Source organism: Hypanus sabinus, chromosome 3 (assembly GCF_030144855.1).
Source record: "Hypanus sabinus isolate sHypSab1 chromosome 3, sHypSab1.hap1, whole genome shotgun sequence".
In the NCBI taxonomy this organism is placed as follows: Eukaryota; Metazoa; Chordata; class Chondrichthyes; order Myliobatiformes; family Dasyatidae; genus Hypanus; species Hypanus sabinus.
The window spans coordinates 144,778,688-144,793,344 of NC_082708.1; the positions used below are offsets into that span (position 1 = coordinate 144,778,688).

At 40.5% G+C, this 14,657-nt stretch overlaps 1 protein-coding gene across 2 annotated transcripts in view; it reads right to left on the reverse strand.

Annotated features, from left to right (window-relative positions):
* Window positions 1-14,657, reverse strand: part of adamtsl7 (ADAMTS-like 7) — a 501,077-nt gene that overhangs the window by 35,450 nt on the left and 450,970 nt on the right. For both annotated transcript variants that reach the window (XM_059965295.1, XM_059965294.1), the window contains one exon: window positions 318-447. In XM_059965295.1, the coding sequence (XP_059821278.1) occupies window positions 318-447 (130 nt within the window). The remainder of the gene's footprint in view (window positions 1-317; window positions 448-14,657) is intronic.

The following is a 14,657-nucleotide window of genomic DNA, read 5'->3' on the forward strand; positions in this document are numbered from 1 at the left end:
GCAGAAAACATTGCTTCCATTTTCGCTACATCTGCTCAATCTCTAGTGGTTACTTGTTATTACATTGCAATTTCATAGCCTTCACGGGGCTTTGATTAAGTCTCTGTTTCTGCTGGCCCCTGGCTGGATTGCATCCAAACTATGGAGACTGCTCTCCAGTTTTATGAAGGGTTCCATTTAAAATAAAATTAAGTTAGGTTTATTCTGTGTGTGATTGCACTGCATTTCCCCTTCAGATCAACAGCAGATAAACACAAAACACGTGTAGTTTTAATTGTAGACAATTTATGTAATAAGCAATGTCTGTGTGAACGTACTAAGCTGGACAAGGCTGGATGTTGCAAGCTTCTTCCTCTGGTGTTGGTCTCATTGCAATTTCACACAAGTTTTCTGATACTTCTTCATGAGTATTCCGGTTAACACACTTAAAAATCAGAACACGGCTCCCTAAAAGTCAAGAAAAGATATTTATTATTAACAGGAGGATTTCCTACATCTGCATAACTTGTTTAGTGAATGCATTACTACAGATAAAGCAAACAACAAAAGTTTTCAACTTCAGGGAGAGGCAATCTTTCTTAAGCAGAGAGTAGTGCCTATATGGAACAAGCTGCAGAGAAAATGGTTGAGACAATAACATAATTTAGGGCATTTGGGTAAATACATGTACAGGAGGGGTTTAGCAGGTTATGGGGCAAATGGGACAAGTTTTGGGGGCATCATGGTTGGCATGGATGAGCTGGGCATAAGAGTCTGTTTCCATTCTGCATTACTCTGTGACTCAATGTACCAGAACTGCCAGCTTACATTTTACTAAGGTAATTTTTGTTAACCCAGGTTATTCCGAGTGACAGAACTAAGGTACCAGGCAATCATGACACCGGTTACTGTGCTGCCAATACAGTTCAGGTGTTGGAGTTCAGAGTTCAATTCCGATGTCACCTCAGCAACACACACAAAATGCTGGAGGAACTCAGCAGGCCAGGTAGCATCTATGGAAAAAAGTACAGTTGAAGTTTCAGGCTGAAACCCTTCAGGACTGGTCCGATGTCAACTATAAGGAGTTTGTACGTCCTCCCCATAGAATGCATGAGCTTTCTCCTCTGGTTTCCTCCCACAGTTCAAAGGTGTACTGGTTAGCAGATTAATTGGTCATTGTAAATTGTCCACTGATTAGGTTAGGGTTAAATTGGTGATTGCTAGATAGCTTGGCCAAAAGGGCCCATTCCACACTGCATCTGTAAATAAATTCTTAAAAAAATGATGTAGCTAAATGCAGGAACAGATTTGTGAGCCTCCATGATTGATGCTTGTTCTGATGTTCCAATTTAAGTTGATGAGCGCTTTTGCTTGTCACGCCACTTTTTGGAAATTTTAACTACTAACTTTAAAGATTGAAGATCAAGACCAGCTGAAGTTCAAGTTCCCCATTGAATGTAGCAACATGGACTACCCACGCACGCACAAATATACAAAGTCAAGAAATATCAAAATGAAACTCAGTTTGATTGCTAGAACTGAATGATGAGGTTGTTGTCCAATTTGCAACTTGCAGTGTACTTTGCATTTAACAGCGGTTTCTTATAATTTGGGTAGGTCTCCAACCAATTGTTCATTATAAAGGATTGTACAGTGTGAGTTTGTAGAACTGACCACTTCCTAGTGTGCTGAGTAAAATGGATGGATGGACTTACTATTCTCCAGATCATCTGATATGTAATAAAGGTTTTCTCTGTGTGGTGTTAGCTTTTCAGCCAGCATTCTAAGTATTTCATTTGAGGTCTTTAGCGCAATCTTATGGTTTTTATATTCTGTGTTTTTGCCCATTATTTCTTGTTTTTTCGTGCAGGGCGGGGTCAATGTTCTTGTGTTTTGTGTGGGGAGTGTGGAATCTGGGGGGAGGGTCAATGCTCCTGTTGTGTTTTGTTAGCTTTTTTAATGCAGGGAGGTTGATTTAGGGGTCAATATTCTTGTGTTTTTGTGCGGGGAGGAGCATTTGTGGGTTTATGTTCTTGTTGCATTTTATGCAGGGGGATGGGGGTTTGGTGGGGGTCAATATTCTTGTTGCATTTTGTGAGGGGAAAAGGGGCTTGGGGAGGGGGTTGATGATCGTGTTGCTGTTCTTTTTTTTTGTGCTGGGTGGTCAGTTTGCTGTTTCTCTTTGAACTGACTTCCATGGTTTTCTTTGTTTTGTGACTAGCTGGAGAAGATGAATCTCAGAGTTGTATACTGCAGACATACTTTGATAATAAATGAACCATTGAATCTTTTTCTTTGAACCTTTGAATCACAGTTGAGTTGGTTGCCCTGTTTGCAAATCTGAGTCACGTCTGCTATAATTAAAGGAAAGATCTTTATTCCACTCAGCTAGATCAACTACAATTAATTGAACCAAGTAAACAGCGTTTATGGAGTTGATGGGGAGGACCTTCACAGGACTGTGTAGCGGGGAGATAAAAAGTGTAAGAGGTGAGAAGGTAGGGTGAGCAGCAGCGGGCAGGTGGAACCAGGTGAGCAGGGATAAGATGGCCATATGGAACCAGTTGGGGTGGGGGAGGGGGAGGGGTAGAGTCAGGAGACAGTGGGCTGTGGGTGACAGTAGATAAGAAAAGAGAACAAAGGGGGGTCAGATAGATAGGTGGGTGAAGGGAGAGGGGAATGTAGGGACAAAGGCTGGATGGTGGGAAAGGGAAACAAAAGGCTATAAATATGGAATCTGATCAGGAAGGAAGGTGATAATGTGGAAAAAAATAAAGGAGAGGAACACAGGGAACTAGTTGTGGAAGGGGGCACATCTCAAAACATGAGGTGCATTAGGGAGAGAATTTTGTGGGAGGAGGGATATGAAACTGGGTGATGGGTGGAGGAGTGTGTTGTGGGGAGGGGGTGAGGTGGATAGTGAAACTCGAATGAACGAGAAAGAAGCATACTCCCTGGAACAGATTTTTTTTTCTCGGAAGAGATTTGCCTTCTCAGTTTCCATATTAAATCTTTTATATGGCCTCACACTGTGAACCAGCAACTGCATTCTTAAAGACAATGTATCTGTTTGCTTACAGTGTGGAAGATGCATGTAAATATTTTTTCTTGAAGATTGGTTGTCTTTTTAATTAACTAACCCCTGAAAATATTTGCACTCCTGTAACCAATATTCCTGTCTTAAAGAAATTACTTAAAAAATTTATGGGAGAATTTACATGAAGTTGTATTTTTGGAGGTCGGGTCTTCTGTAACCAATGAAACCTCTGTAATCTGCTTTGCAGATGTTTTAACTTAGTTGTTTTATGTGTATAACTACAAGTAGACCACATTTGAATTGGGAGTACCCTATCTAAGTTATCAACAGGACAGCACATACAAAATGCTCTGCTGGTCAGGCATCATCTATGGAAGGAAATGAACAGTTGACAATTCAGACCGAGAACGGACTGTTCATTTCCCTCTCTAGATACTGCCTGACCTGCAGAATTCCTGCAGCATTTTGTGTGTGTTGCTCCACATTTCCAGTCTCTCTTGTATCACCAGAACAACATTTAATTACAGAACAAAACACCGTCAATATGACAATAACATGAAGACATCATTATTCCAAAATGCAGGAAATAAAACAAGTCCTGTAAAACAATTGCAGAAGGCTGAAGGCTGGAAAGTTATTTATTTTTAACATGGCGGAAAAGAATTTATTTATTGATTTAGAATAGACTCCTCTGGTCCTTCAAACCACGCCACCAGCAGCCCACCAATTTAACCCTAGTCTAATCATAGGACAATTTACCATGATGAATTAACCTGCTAACTGGTATGTCTTTGGACTGTAGGAGGAAACTGGAGCACCCGGAGGAAACTCACACATTCCACAGGGAAGATGTATAATCTCCTTACAGAGGATGCCGGATTTGAACTCCAAATTCCAATGCCCTGAACTGTAATTGCATTGCGCTAACCACTACTCTACCTTCAAACCTGTTCTTCTAATTTTTAAATTATTATTTTAATATCTGGAATTAAAAGAAAAATTTAACTGGCTATTTTTAATAAATCCAATCAAGGAATATCCAATTTTAACTTTTTGACTGAGCCGAGGATATACCTTTCCTTCCTAAGCACTCAATCAATTGATGACCTCCCAGCATTCAGCAGAAGAAGTGCACTGAAAAATATCAACCCTGTCTGGGCTCACAGGAGCTCAGAAATGCAGTGAGGAAAATGGTGGTGGAAGGTCAGCAGCGTGTGCTGCTGAAAATTGCCCCTGGTATTTACATAGGAGGTAGAACTGCTAGTAATGTGAAGAGGATAAAATGGGAATAATGCAACTGGGTGGTTGATGCTTCGTGCAGACTCAGTGAGCTGAAGCTCCTGTTTCTGTGCTGTGTGACTCTGACTATAAAAAATATGAATGAAAGCACATTATAAATGTAGTTTGTCTTTTATAGCAATGTACTGCAGATACGTTTTGACATGAGTATGGACTGTTGTACAGTTCAAAAGTAAATGAGGCATATTCAGTGTTAGTTCTAGTAATGTAAGATCGATGGAATTTGGATGTTCGCTAGCCAGGTGTTACATATCTCTATAATATTAACTGTCTAAGGACTGCATGGGAGAAATTTGATCCACTTTATAGGAATCTCACAACATAGGAGAATCAAAGTCCCAAAAATTTCAAGTCTTTGAAAACCGTAAATTGTAAAGTCCTGTTCCTCTGGAGGCAAGGTGAGAATTGGGAAATCAAACCTTTACCCAATTAGATCCTTAGTACAATTCCAGGTTACATAAATTAACCTCTCTCTGTCCTCTGCAATATTAATAATGTAGAGTGCTATAATGTGATGTCAGGATGCTGGAAGCTTCTGTAAAACAACTCAGTGAGACCCTTTAGATTCCCTTTCAGTGACCATGTGGAATGGCTGGTAAAGATTTTTTTTCATTTGTTGGCCAATTAGAAAATTGGGTAGAAGATTAGCTGACTGGCAGGAGGCTAGGAGTGAAATGAAGGCTGCCAGTGATTGGTGGCATTCTGCTGGGGTCAGTGTTGGGGCCATTTTTTTAATGTTATATGTCAATGATTTGGATAATGTAATTGATGGATTTGTGGCCAAGTTTGCAGATGGTGTGAAGATAGGTGGAGGGGCTGGTATTCCAGAGGATGTAGGGAGTTTGAAGAGAACAGGCAAAGAAGTGGCAGATGGAATACCATGTAGGGGAATGTGTGGTCATGCACTTTGATAGAAGGAATAAAGGTGTAGAGTTTGCTAAACAAAGAGAAAATTCAAAAATCAGAGGTATAAAGAGACTAGGAGTCCCCGTTAACTTGCAGGTTGCGTTGGTGGTAAAGAAGTCAAACGATTAGAATATAAAAGCAAGGATGTAATGATGAGGCTTTATAAGGCATAGGTCAGACTATACTTGGAGTATTGTGAGCAATTTGGGCCCCTTATCTAAGAAAAAATGTGCTGGTATTGGAGGTGGTCCTGAGGAGGTTCATGAGAACGATTGCGGGAATGAATGGGTTAATGCATGAGGAGTGTTTGATAGCTCTGGGCCTGAACTCACTGGAGTTTAGAAAAATGAGGGTGATCTCACTGAAATCTATTGAATATTGAAAGGGTTAGATAAATTGGATGTAGAGGGGGTATTACCTATAGCGGAGGAGTCGAGAACTAGAGGGCACAGCTTCCAAATAGGGGGATGTCCATTTAGAACAGAGATGAGGAGGAACTTTTTTTGCTAGAGGATGTTGAATCTGTGAAATTCATTGCCACAGACCACTGTGGAGGCCCATTCATTGGTTATATTTAAAGTGGAACTTGATAAATTCTTTAAGGTTTCAGGGATCAGGCAGGAGAATGGGGTTAAGAGGGATAATAAATCAGCCATGATGGAATGGTGGAGCAGACTCGATGGGCCAAATGGCCTAATTCTGCTCCTAAGTCTTATTGTTATAAACACATCCTCCCCCAGCCGCCCATGATCAGGTTGTTCCAGTACTGCAAAGAAAAGTTGTTAGTTATCCTGAATGAGCTGGCAGCCCGTCTCTGGACACTCCTTCTCCTGTTACATGCCAGAAATACCTGAATAATGTTGGTATTAACCAATTTTACATTCTCAGACAAGGTCAGCTGCCCTATATACAGGTGCAGGCAAGACCAATGCTGCCAGCCAGAAAAGACCTGCTTTCACATAGCATCTTTCACGACTTTAGGAAGTCCAATCTATTTCTCTGATAACATATTTTGGAAGTGCCATCACTTATAATAGATAGAGGAATACAGCAGGTAAAGTGTGCATAGGAAGGCCCCATCATCATTAACAAGTGACCAGACAATTGTTACTGTTGAGGGATAATTGTGGTCTGGACATTGGCAGGATTTGGTGTCAAAAGAGTAGCATGGGATCTTTCCTGCCTACCTTGGAGGACAATGAGGATTCGGTTTAACATATCATCCAATTGACAGAACTCAACTCTATCCATTGCACGTGCATTTCACCCTTTTTCATCTACTACTTCTAAGACTTTGGTCAGTGCCAGTGATACTAATGCCATGTTTCATGTCTTTGCACACATTAACCCATTCTGCACCCCACAGTTTCAACTATTTAGGTGATCCCCACACATTTCACAAGGTCATAACATGTAAAGATAGGCACAGAATTTCAAGGACCAAGCACAAACAGGTCTATTATTCTTTTGTAGGTCAGCTTTCTGTCAGGTATTTTGGAATGGCTATTCTTGTTACTAGAGAAGAAGAGAAATCTCCAGTTATTAAAAACTATTGGCTGTTTTTGTTGGCAATGTCTGACCAGGTGCATTGTTCCACAGAATGTGAAGGATGCACTGCCTGAAAGGCAGCAGCTTGAAAATGTAAAAGTATATCCCTGATTATAAACCATCCATTGATCATATTCTTAAAAGGGTTCCAAACAACCTGGTCTTTATTACAGGGAGTTTTGTCTGCAATGGTATTTGATTATGTTCTTCCATCAACCTCCGACCTTGCTGCTTGCATAAAATAGCCACTTCTCAAAGGCAATGCAGAGTGTTATTTTTCACTATGTTGTTTCTGATGTGGGTATCTTGAGATGCCAAAACACTATTCTCCATTGGTTTACTCAAGAAGACACCTGAATGATGAAAATGTGTTATGCAGAAAGACATGGAGGCTACTTTCCACCCTGCAGTAACTAGCCCAGCTGGTGGTGTAGTGGCTGGTCCTGATTTCAAATCCAGTCAGGGCCCAGTATCTACATGGATATCTTGCCATGAAAATCCTAAGGACAACTACACTATCCATAGGGTCACAACGAGTCGACAATATCACAATAAGTAACTGAATAGAGAGCTCAATTGGAATTGTGTCTATTCTGCAATAGGTGGTTATTTTTCTCCACCAGATCACTGTCCTGATAGCATGGGCATGAGTTCATTGACTCCACAATAAAATCTTTTTGTTTTGACTATTTTAAAATACATGGTCCAATACCACACTGACAATGAAGCAGAGTAAAATTCTCAGTGAATGTGGCACACGTATAACTCTGGACCTTGTTGATTAATAAATATCAGGCAACCAACGTTCTTACTAATTTCTCAAAGTTATTTGTACTCTATCCTTATATAAGTAATATCTAAAATAGTTGCAAATTTAATAGATTCAGGAGGCTACTAAATGTTGCAGTTACAAATTCAGCCATATTACATAATTATGGATGCTAATTGGCCCAATATGACTGACTTGAAGTGCTAGAATTGGGTAAGAAATTGCTGTAGTCAGAGAAAAGTAAACATAGAGCAGTTACAGCACAGCATTGGCCCTTCGGCCCATGATGTTGTGCTGACCAATATAAAGCTACTCCACAATCAATCTATCCTTTCCCTCCCAACACAGCCCATAGTTCTCCATTTTGCTTAAATTCTAAGAGTCTTTTAAACGTCCCTATTTTAGCAGCCTCTATCACCACTCCTAGCCAGGTACCTACCACTCTCTGTGTAAAAAATCTACCATTACCATCTTCCCTAAACTTTTCTCCACTCATGTTAAATGGAAGTGCTTTGGTATTGGCCAATGCTGCCCAGGAAAAAAAGATGCTGGCTCTCCTCTCTATCTACACCTTTCATTATCTTACATGACTCTATCAAGTCACTTCTCACCCTTCATCACTCCAAAGAGAAAAGCCCCAACTCACTTTATCTTTCTAGTCTCAGCAGCACCCTTGTAAATCTTCTCTGCACCCACTCTAAACCTTCTTCATTCCATCCATCTAATGAGGTTAGCGTAAATGAACACAATGCTCTTAGGTGTGGTCTGACCAGAGTTTTACAGAGCTGAAACATTACCTTGAGGCTCTTGAACTAAGTCATCCAACTAATGAAGGCCAGCACACCTTACATCTTTTTAACCATCCTATTAACTTGTGAGCAAACTTTGAGGGAGCTATGGACTTGGACCTGGACAAATTTGGAATGACTTAAATAGGAGAATAATTTATTTAAATTAAGTTTCAGCACTTCTTGAGCATTGCTATTAATTTTTGATCACATTAAAATAAGCAAAAACTCATTTAGCAATCACAAATTATATGTACTTGAAAGCAAATGGAAAATTAAAAATAACATTCATGAGACCCTCATTCCTAACCTTTCATGTTTATGTCTCTGTTCTTAAGTCCAAATGACATTTCAGTCTTTGACTATTAGCAAGCTTCTGAGCTTCCACAAGAGGGACAACTTTAAGTACTGGTCACTGATGGTTTGGTTGTATGATGTAGTGTAGGCAGAATTAATATTGTGTTGTGGCATTAACAAGGCATTGGCAGAATGGGTATGGGGGGGGGGGGGTAGGAAAACTGACATACTTAGAGGACTGACAGATCATCTCTGGGCATGATTCCTCACTATCTGTGGCATTGTGTAAAAGCAGATTTTAGGGCTATTGGCTGATTACCAATGGGTGGTAAAAATGTGACTGCTGTTGTCTTTCTGTATTGTCAGAGCAGCGAGATATGCTGGAGGACAGCTAATGAACTACTTATATCTGAGAAAGCATGATGTGCAGTTGGGATCAAGTTTATTTTTAATCCAGCCACTATCAGACTCAAAACAGTGAATGGTTGATATCCTAATCTCTCTTGCACTTTATTTGTTTTCCTGTACTGCACTACCTCTCGATCTCCTCAGTAACTTCCAATTTCCTGATCCTCACTGCCTATTTTCACCATGGATGCCCAGTTCCCACACACATCTATTCCCCATCAAGAAGGCTTCAGAGCCCTCTGCTTCTTTCTCAATAAAAGAAATAACAAGTTCCCCTCCACCACCATGCTCCCCTGGCTGGCAGAACTGGTCCTCACCCTCAACAGTTGTTCCTTTGGCTCCTCCAACTTGCTCTAGGCTTCTCTGGGCACACACATCACCCCAGCCATGCCACCTCTTCTTTGGCAATGTAGAACAGTCCATATTCCAAGCCATCCCCAGTAATGCTCCCCGACTCTTCCTCCACTAAATCGATGACTGCATTGGTACTGCTTCATGCAGCCATGCTGAGCTAGTTAATTTAATCAACTTTGCCTTTAATTTCCACCCTGCCCTTAAATTCCCTTGGTCCATTTCTGACAACACCCTCCCCTTTCTTGACCTTTCTGTCTGTAACTCCAGAGACAAACTGATGAGTGACATCTTTTATAAACCCACCGATTCCAACGGTTATCTTGCCTATCCTTCTTCCCACCCTGTCTCCTGTAAAAGTGCCATTCCCTTTTCTCAGTTCCTTCATCTCCACTGCATCTGTTCACAGGATGTGGCTTTCCTTCCAGGTCACCAGAGATGTCTTCCTTCTTCAAGGAACTGCATTCCTTTGCTTCACTATTGATGCTGCCCTCACCTGCATATCCTCCATTTCCCGAACATCTGTGCTCATCCCATCGTCCCTCTGCTTTAACAGTGACAGAGTTCCTTTTGTCCTTACCACCATCCTATGAGCCAAAGGGATCTTACCACCAAACATATCCTTATCTCTCCCCTTGCCCCGCTTTCCGTAGGGATTTGTTTCCTCAATTCCCTGTTCATTCGTCCCTCTCCACTGATCTCCCTCCTGGCACTTACCCCTGCAAGCAGGCAAAGTGCTACACCTGTCCATTTACCTTCTCCCTCACCTCCATTTAGGACTGCAAACAGTCTGTCCAGGGGAGGCAACACTTCACCTGCAATCTACTAGGGTTGTCGATTGTGTCCGCTGCTTGCAATGCAGCGAAACCCGTTGTAAGTTGCGGGACAGCTTCGTCAAGCAGCTCCGCTCCCTCCACCACAGGCTGAACTTCCCGCTGGCCAAACATTTTCATTCCCATTCTGACATGTTGGTCCATGGCCTACTCTTGTGCCAAGATGAGGCTTCCCTTAAGGTGGAGGAGTAATACATTATATTCCATCTGGGTGGTCTCTAACCTGATGGCATGAATATTGATTTCTCCTTCTGGTAAAAATATTTTCCCCCCTCCTTCCCTCTTCTATTTCCCACTCTGGCTTTTTACTTCTTCTCAGTTGCCTTTTACCTCCCCAGGGTGCCCCCGTTTTTCCCTTTCTCTTATGTTCCGCACTCCTCTCCTATCAGATTCCTTCCTCTCTATCCCTTTACCTTTCTCATCCATCACCTTCTGGCTAGCCTCCTTCCCCTTCCCCACCTTTTTATTTTGGCGACTTTTCCCTTCCTTTTCAATCCTGAAGAAGGGTCTTGTCCTGAAACATTGACAGTTTGTTAATTTCCATGGATGTGGCCTGACCTGTTGTGTTTTGTGTGTGTTGCTTTGGATTTCCAGCATCTGCAGAGAATCTCATGTTTGTGGTTCTCTGTAACTGTAACACTATATTCTGAATTCTGCATTCTAGTTACCTTATTGTTACCTCGATGTGTGGAATAATCTGTCTAGATAATGTGCGAGGACGACAATAATGAATCAAAACTAATAACAAAACAATATTGAGTACCCAAATGCAAGAAATTCTGGCATCATGTTGCAGTTATATCAGAGACACAGCAGTGAAAGATAACTGCACTTTGTTAAAAATAACTTTTTTACTGCAGGCTGTAAACTTTATGAAGTTGCCTTTCACATCCAACTCAGGCTTTGAAGCCCTTGATGACTTGACACCCAGAACCAAGAAGGCAGTCACTTGAGATTGGTTGGCACCAGTCTTGTTGCTGGTCTCTGCAGAGGTTGCTTCAAAGAACGTGTTAGAAAAGAAATATCAATGAGTAGCAAGATATAACATAATACAGCCACAGGTAAAAAAAAGCTACATAAAGGTTGAAGGATGCAAAAGATTTTATAAAAATGAATAATCTCGCAGGTAAAAAAGTTAAGAGACCTTGTAGTTTTATTAGACTTTAATCTATTTACCCAATCAGCAGAACTGAACAAAGGGAATCCAATGGTAACTGCACAGTTTGGACAGTAGAATATAAATCAGAGGAAGTAGTGAGCCAACTTTATACTTAGAGATTTACACCTCATTCTGGTAAACAAGAAACAGAAAAGTATTCATACATTGCTGACAGAGCAAACTATCATGGAAACAAGAAGGATGTTCCTAGAATCAGAAGTCTGTCTAGTTTGTGAGGAAATATGGAAGAAACTTGGAAGTGTAGTGCTAGTGAAAAGACATATTAAAGGTATGAGAAACCCCCCAACTATTTAAATACAATAAGAAAAAACAAAGGAAACCTAAAATTATGAAATGGAAACTTGAGGAGTAAATATCATTAACTTTCCTTCGAATTATCAGAGTAAGTGTGATGGTGTGAGGGTATAAGACTGACTGTGTATTTGTTACAGATTCATCCAATCACACAGTACATTGAAATCAAACTAGGGGAAAAGAATTTTAACGAAGACAAAGGCCTTGCTCTAAGTAAGAAATGAAATTTGATTGCAAATGAGGTGGAACAACAGAAACCTGATTGTATGAGGACAAACCAATCAAAAGGGTGGACGACAGGGGTATAAATACCGCCAGACTAGACATACTGAGGCATTATCCCTGATGAAGATAGCAGAATTTGTCACTGAAAAAACATTTAAAATTAATACCTGTACCCAGCTGGAAGCCCAACATGAGTTTATTCGATACAGTACATTATTTCAAAAGCGCAATTAAATTGCACAGGAGAAATCCCTGGAATCCTTTATCAAATAACTGTAAGTATTGCTCTGGAAGGATGGGCCAAATGGCTTCCCTCATCCATGATTATTTGATCCCTGTAAATGCTGGCTTCCTTTTCTGTGATTTTTACATTCATTAACATGAATGATCATAAAATCAGCTTGGTATCATTTGATTTCCAGAGGCAAACCCTAGCACCGGGTCATTAAAATGCAATGGAAATTATAGAATCACTTTGTAAAGGAGAAGTTACGAAGCTTACTTGAAATTGAAGAAATAGAATTAATGACAAATTAGACAGCTGGAAGAAAAATTGATTTGGTGCAGGAAGGAGAAGAAAGCTCAATATGAAGGGTGACTACAATTCTAAAGAGTCATTCTACACTCATTCTTCACAAAGAATATAGCAGAGAGACTTCTTGTAAGATTATAAAATTTGTTGCCAACAGCTAGCTATGTTCAGGAATTACTTGTGAAGGGTAGATTGCTAGACAAAAAATCTGGACAAATTTAACGGATGGGCCAAGGAATGTAGGAAAGATTCAATGAGGATAAAATGTACAAAGGCAGCGGAAATCTGAAACATATGCACAGGGAAGGGACTGAAGTTTGGTTTTGATTAGTTAAGGCAAGCAAGAAGATGATTTGGCCACAATTATTCACCACACACTAATGTATGTAGATATTATTCATAAGTCTGACAATGCAGTAATATGTATTACGAAGCAATTAGTCAATAACTGAACACATTCTTTTTTTTAACACATTACTTACTAGCAAAGCTTAGATTTAAAATGCAGTTTAGATTCTCAATGTAAATTGCTGAGCAACCTAAGCATTCGTCCATTGAAAATTAACACCCAATCCAAGTTAGTTGGTATGCTAGTAATTATATTTATATTATGATCTAAGTTATGATATCAGGATTTCCAAAAAAGACCTCCCAGTCATCTAATTACCTCTGAAGAGTAGAAAGATTTGTAAAAGCTGTAAAACTAGATGATGCATAGCAAGGTCCCGAACTTCTGGTTTAAGATGGCACTGGTGAAGCACAGCAATGACTTGCTGGCAAAAACACAATCGTTATCTACTTTATTACTCACACTTGTACTGAAACACAATCACTGCAATCAATAACCTGTCATTTCTCATTTGCAGTTAAGCTTTTGAACTTCCTGTACAATATGGCATTTTTGCAGTATGTCTCGAAGGCCAGGATACTTGCGTGTGGTATGTAGTGGCCAAGTCAAAGTGGTGGGGCCCGGGCCCGAGAACAGGAAGCAAGCCAATATTTGGTCATTACTGGAATGGACTTGCAGCTGATCTGAAGTGGCAGAAATGAGGCGAAGCAGGGTCCAGGCAGAGGGGCCTGGGCCTCAGAGAGAGGAATGATCCGCTGCTTTGCCAATTTAAATGCCAGGCCAGATTGGAAAGGTTGGGTATGGGCCGAATTCAGTTGCTGGGCCCAGGCTCGAAAGTGTATTGAAGTGGTCGACCCTGGGTCTGAGAGTGAGGAACGACCAAAGGTTTGACTGATTTAATTACCAAGCCAGATTGGAAAGGTCAGGTATGGGCTGAATCAAAGTAGCGGAGCATGAGCCTGAGAGTGTATCGAAGCAGCAGGGCCTGGATTTGAGAGCGAGGAACTGGGTCAGATTGAAAAGGTCAGACTGGCTGGTGTTCAGCTTACTGCTCCGCAAGGTTTACTTGTCTCTATGCTAAACTGAAGCTGTGGCCTGCAACTAACGGGCTCTTGGATTTGTTGTGACTGGCATCGTGACTGTGGACTCACTTCTGTGAACTTCATTTCTGAATGTTATTTGCTTACTTTTATTGTCTGCACGATTTTCTTTTCACTTTGGGTGTTTGATGGTCTTTTTTAATGGTTCTCTGGTGTTTCTTTGTTTTGTATACATACTTTGATACTAAATGACTTTGAACTTTGAATTTTGAGTAAGTGAGATAAATAAAATAGCAATTCTTCGAGGCAAAGCTAACTCCACTGAATCACTCCTGACATGATAACTTACAAAGCAGAATTCAGGTTCACTAAAAAAATAATTAACCTTAAGATCTTAGCCTGTACGGATCATGATACACACAGAAAACACAACTAATCATGACTGTGTAATCTCATGATTTTACAGTCCCAGTAGAGGGGAAGAAGGATTTACATATAATGTGCAATACAGTTGGCCCTCCTTATCTGCAAATTCCGCATGCGCGAATTCAACCAACCACGAATCGCAAAAACCCGTGAGTGCTCTTCCAGTACTTGTTGTTCGAGCATGTATAGACTTTTTTTTCTTGTCATTATTCCCTAAACAATGCAGTATAACAACTATTTTACATAGCATTTACATTGTATTAGGTATTATAAGTAATCTAGAGATGATTTAAAGTACATGGGAGGATGTGCGTAGATTATCGTGGATCAGGATTGGAAAAAATCGCAAGTTCTCTTACTAAGTAAGTCGGAACAGGTACATCTGGTATTATTTAG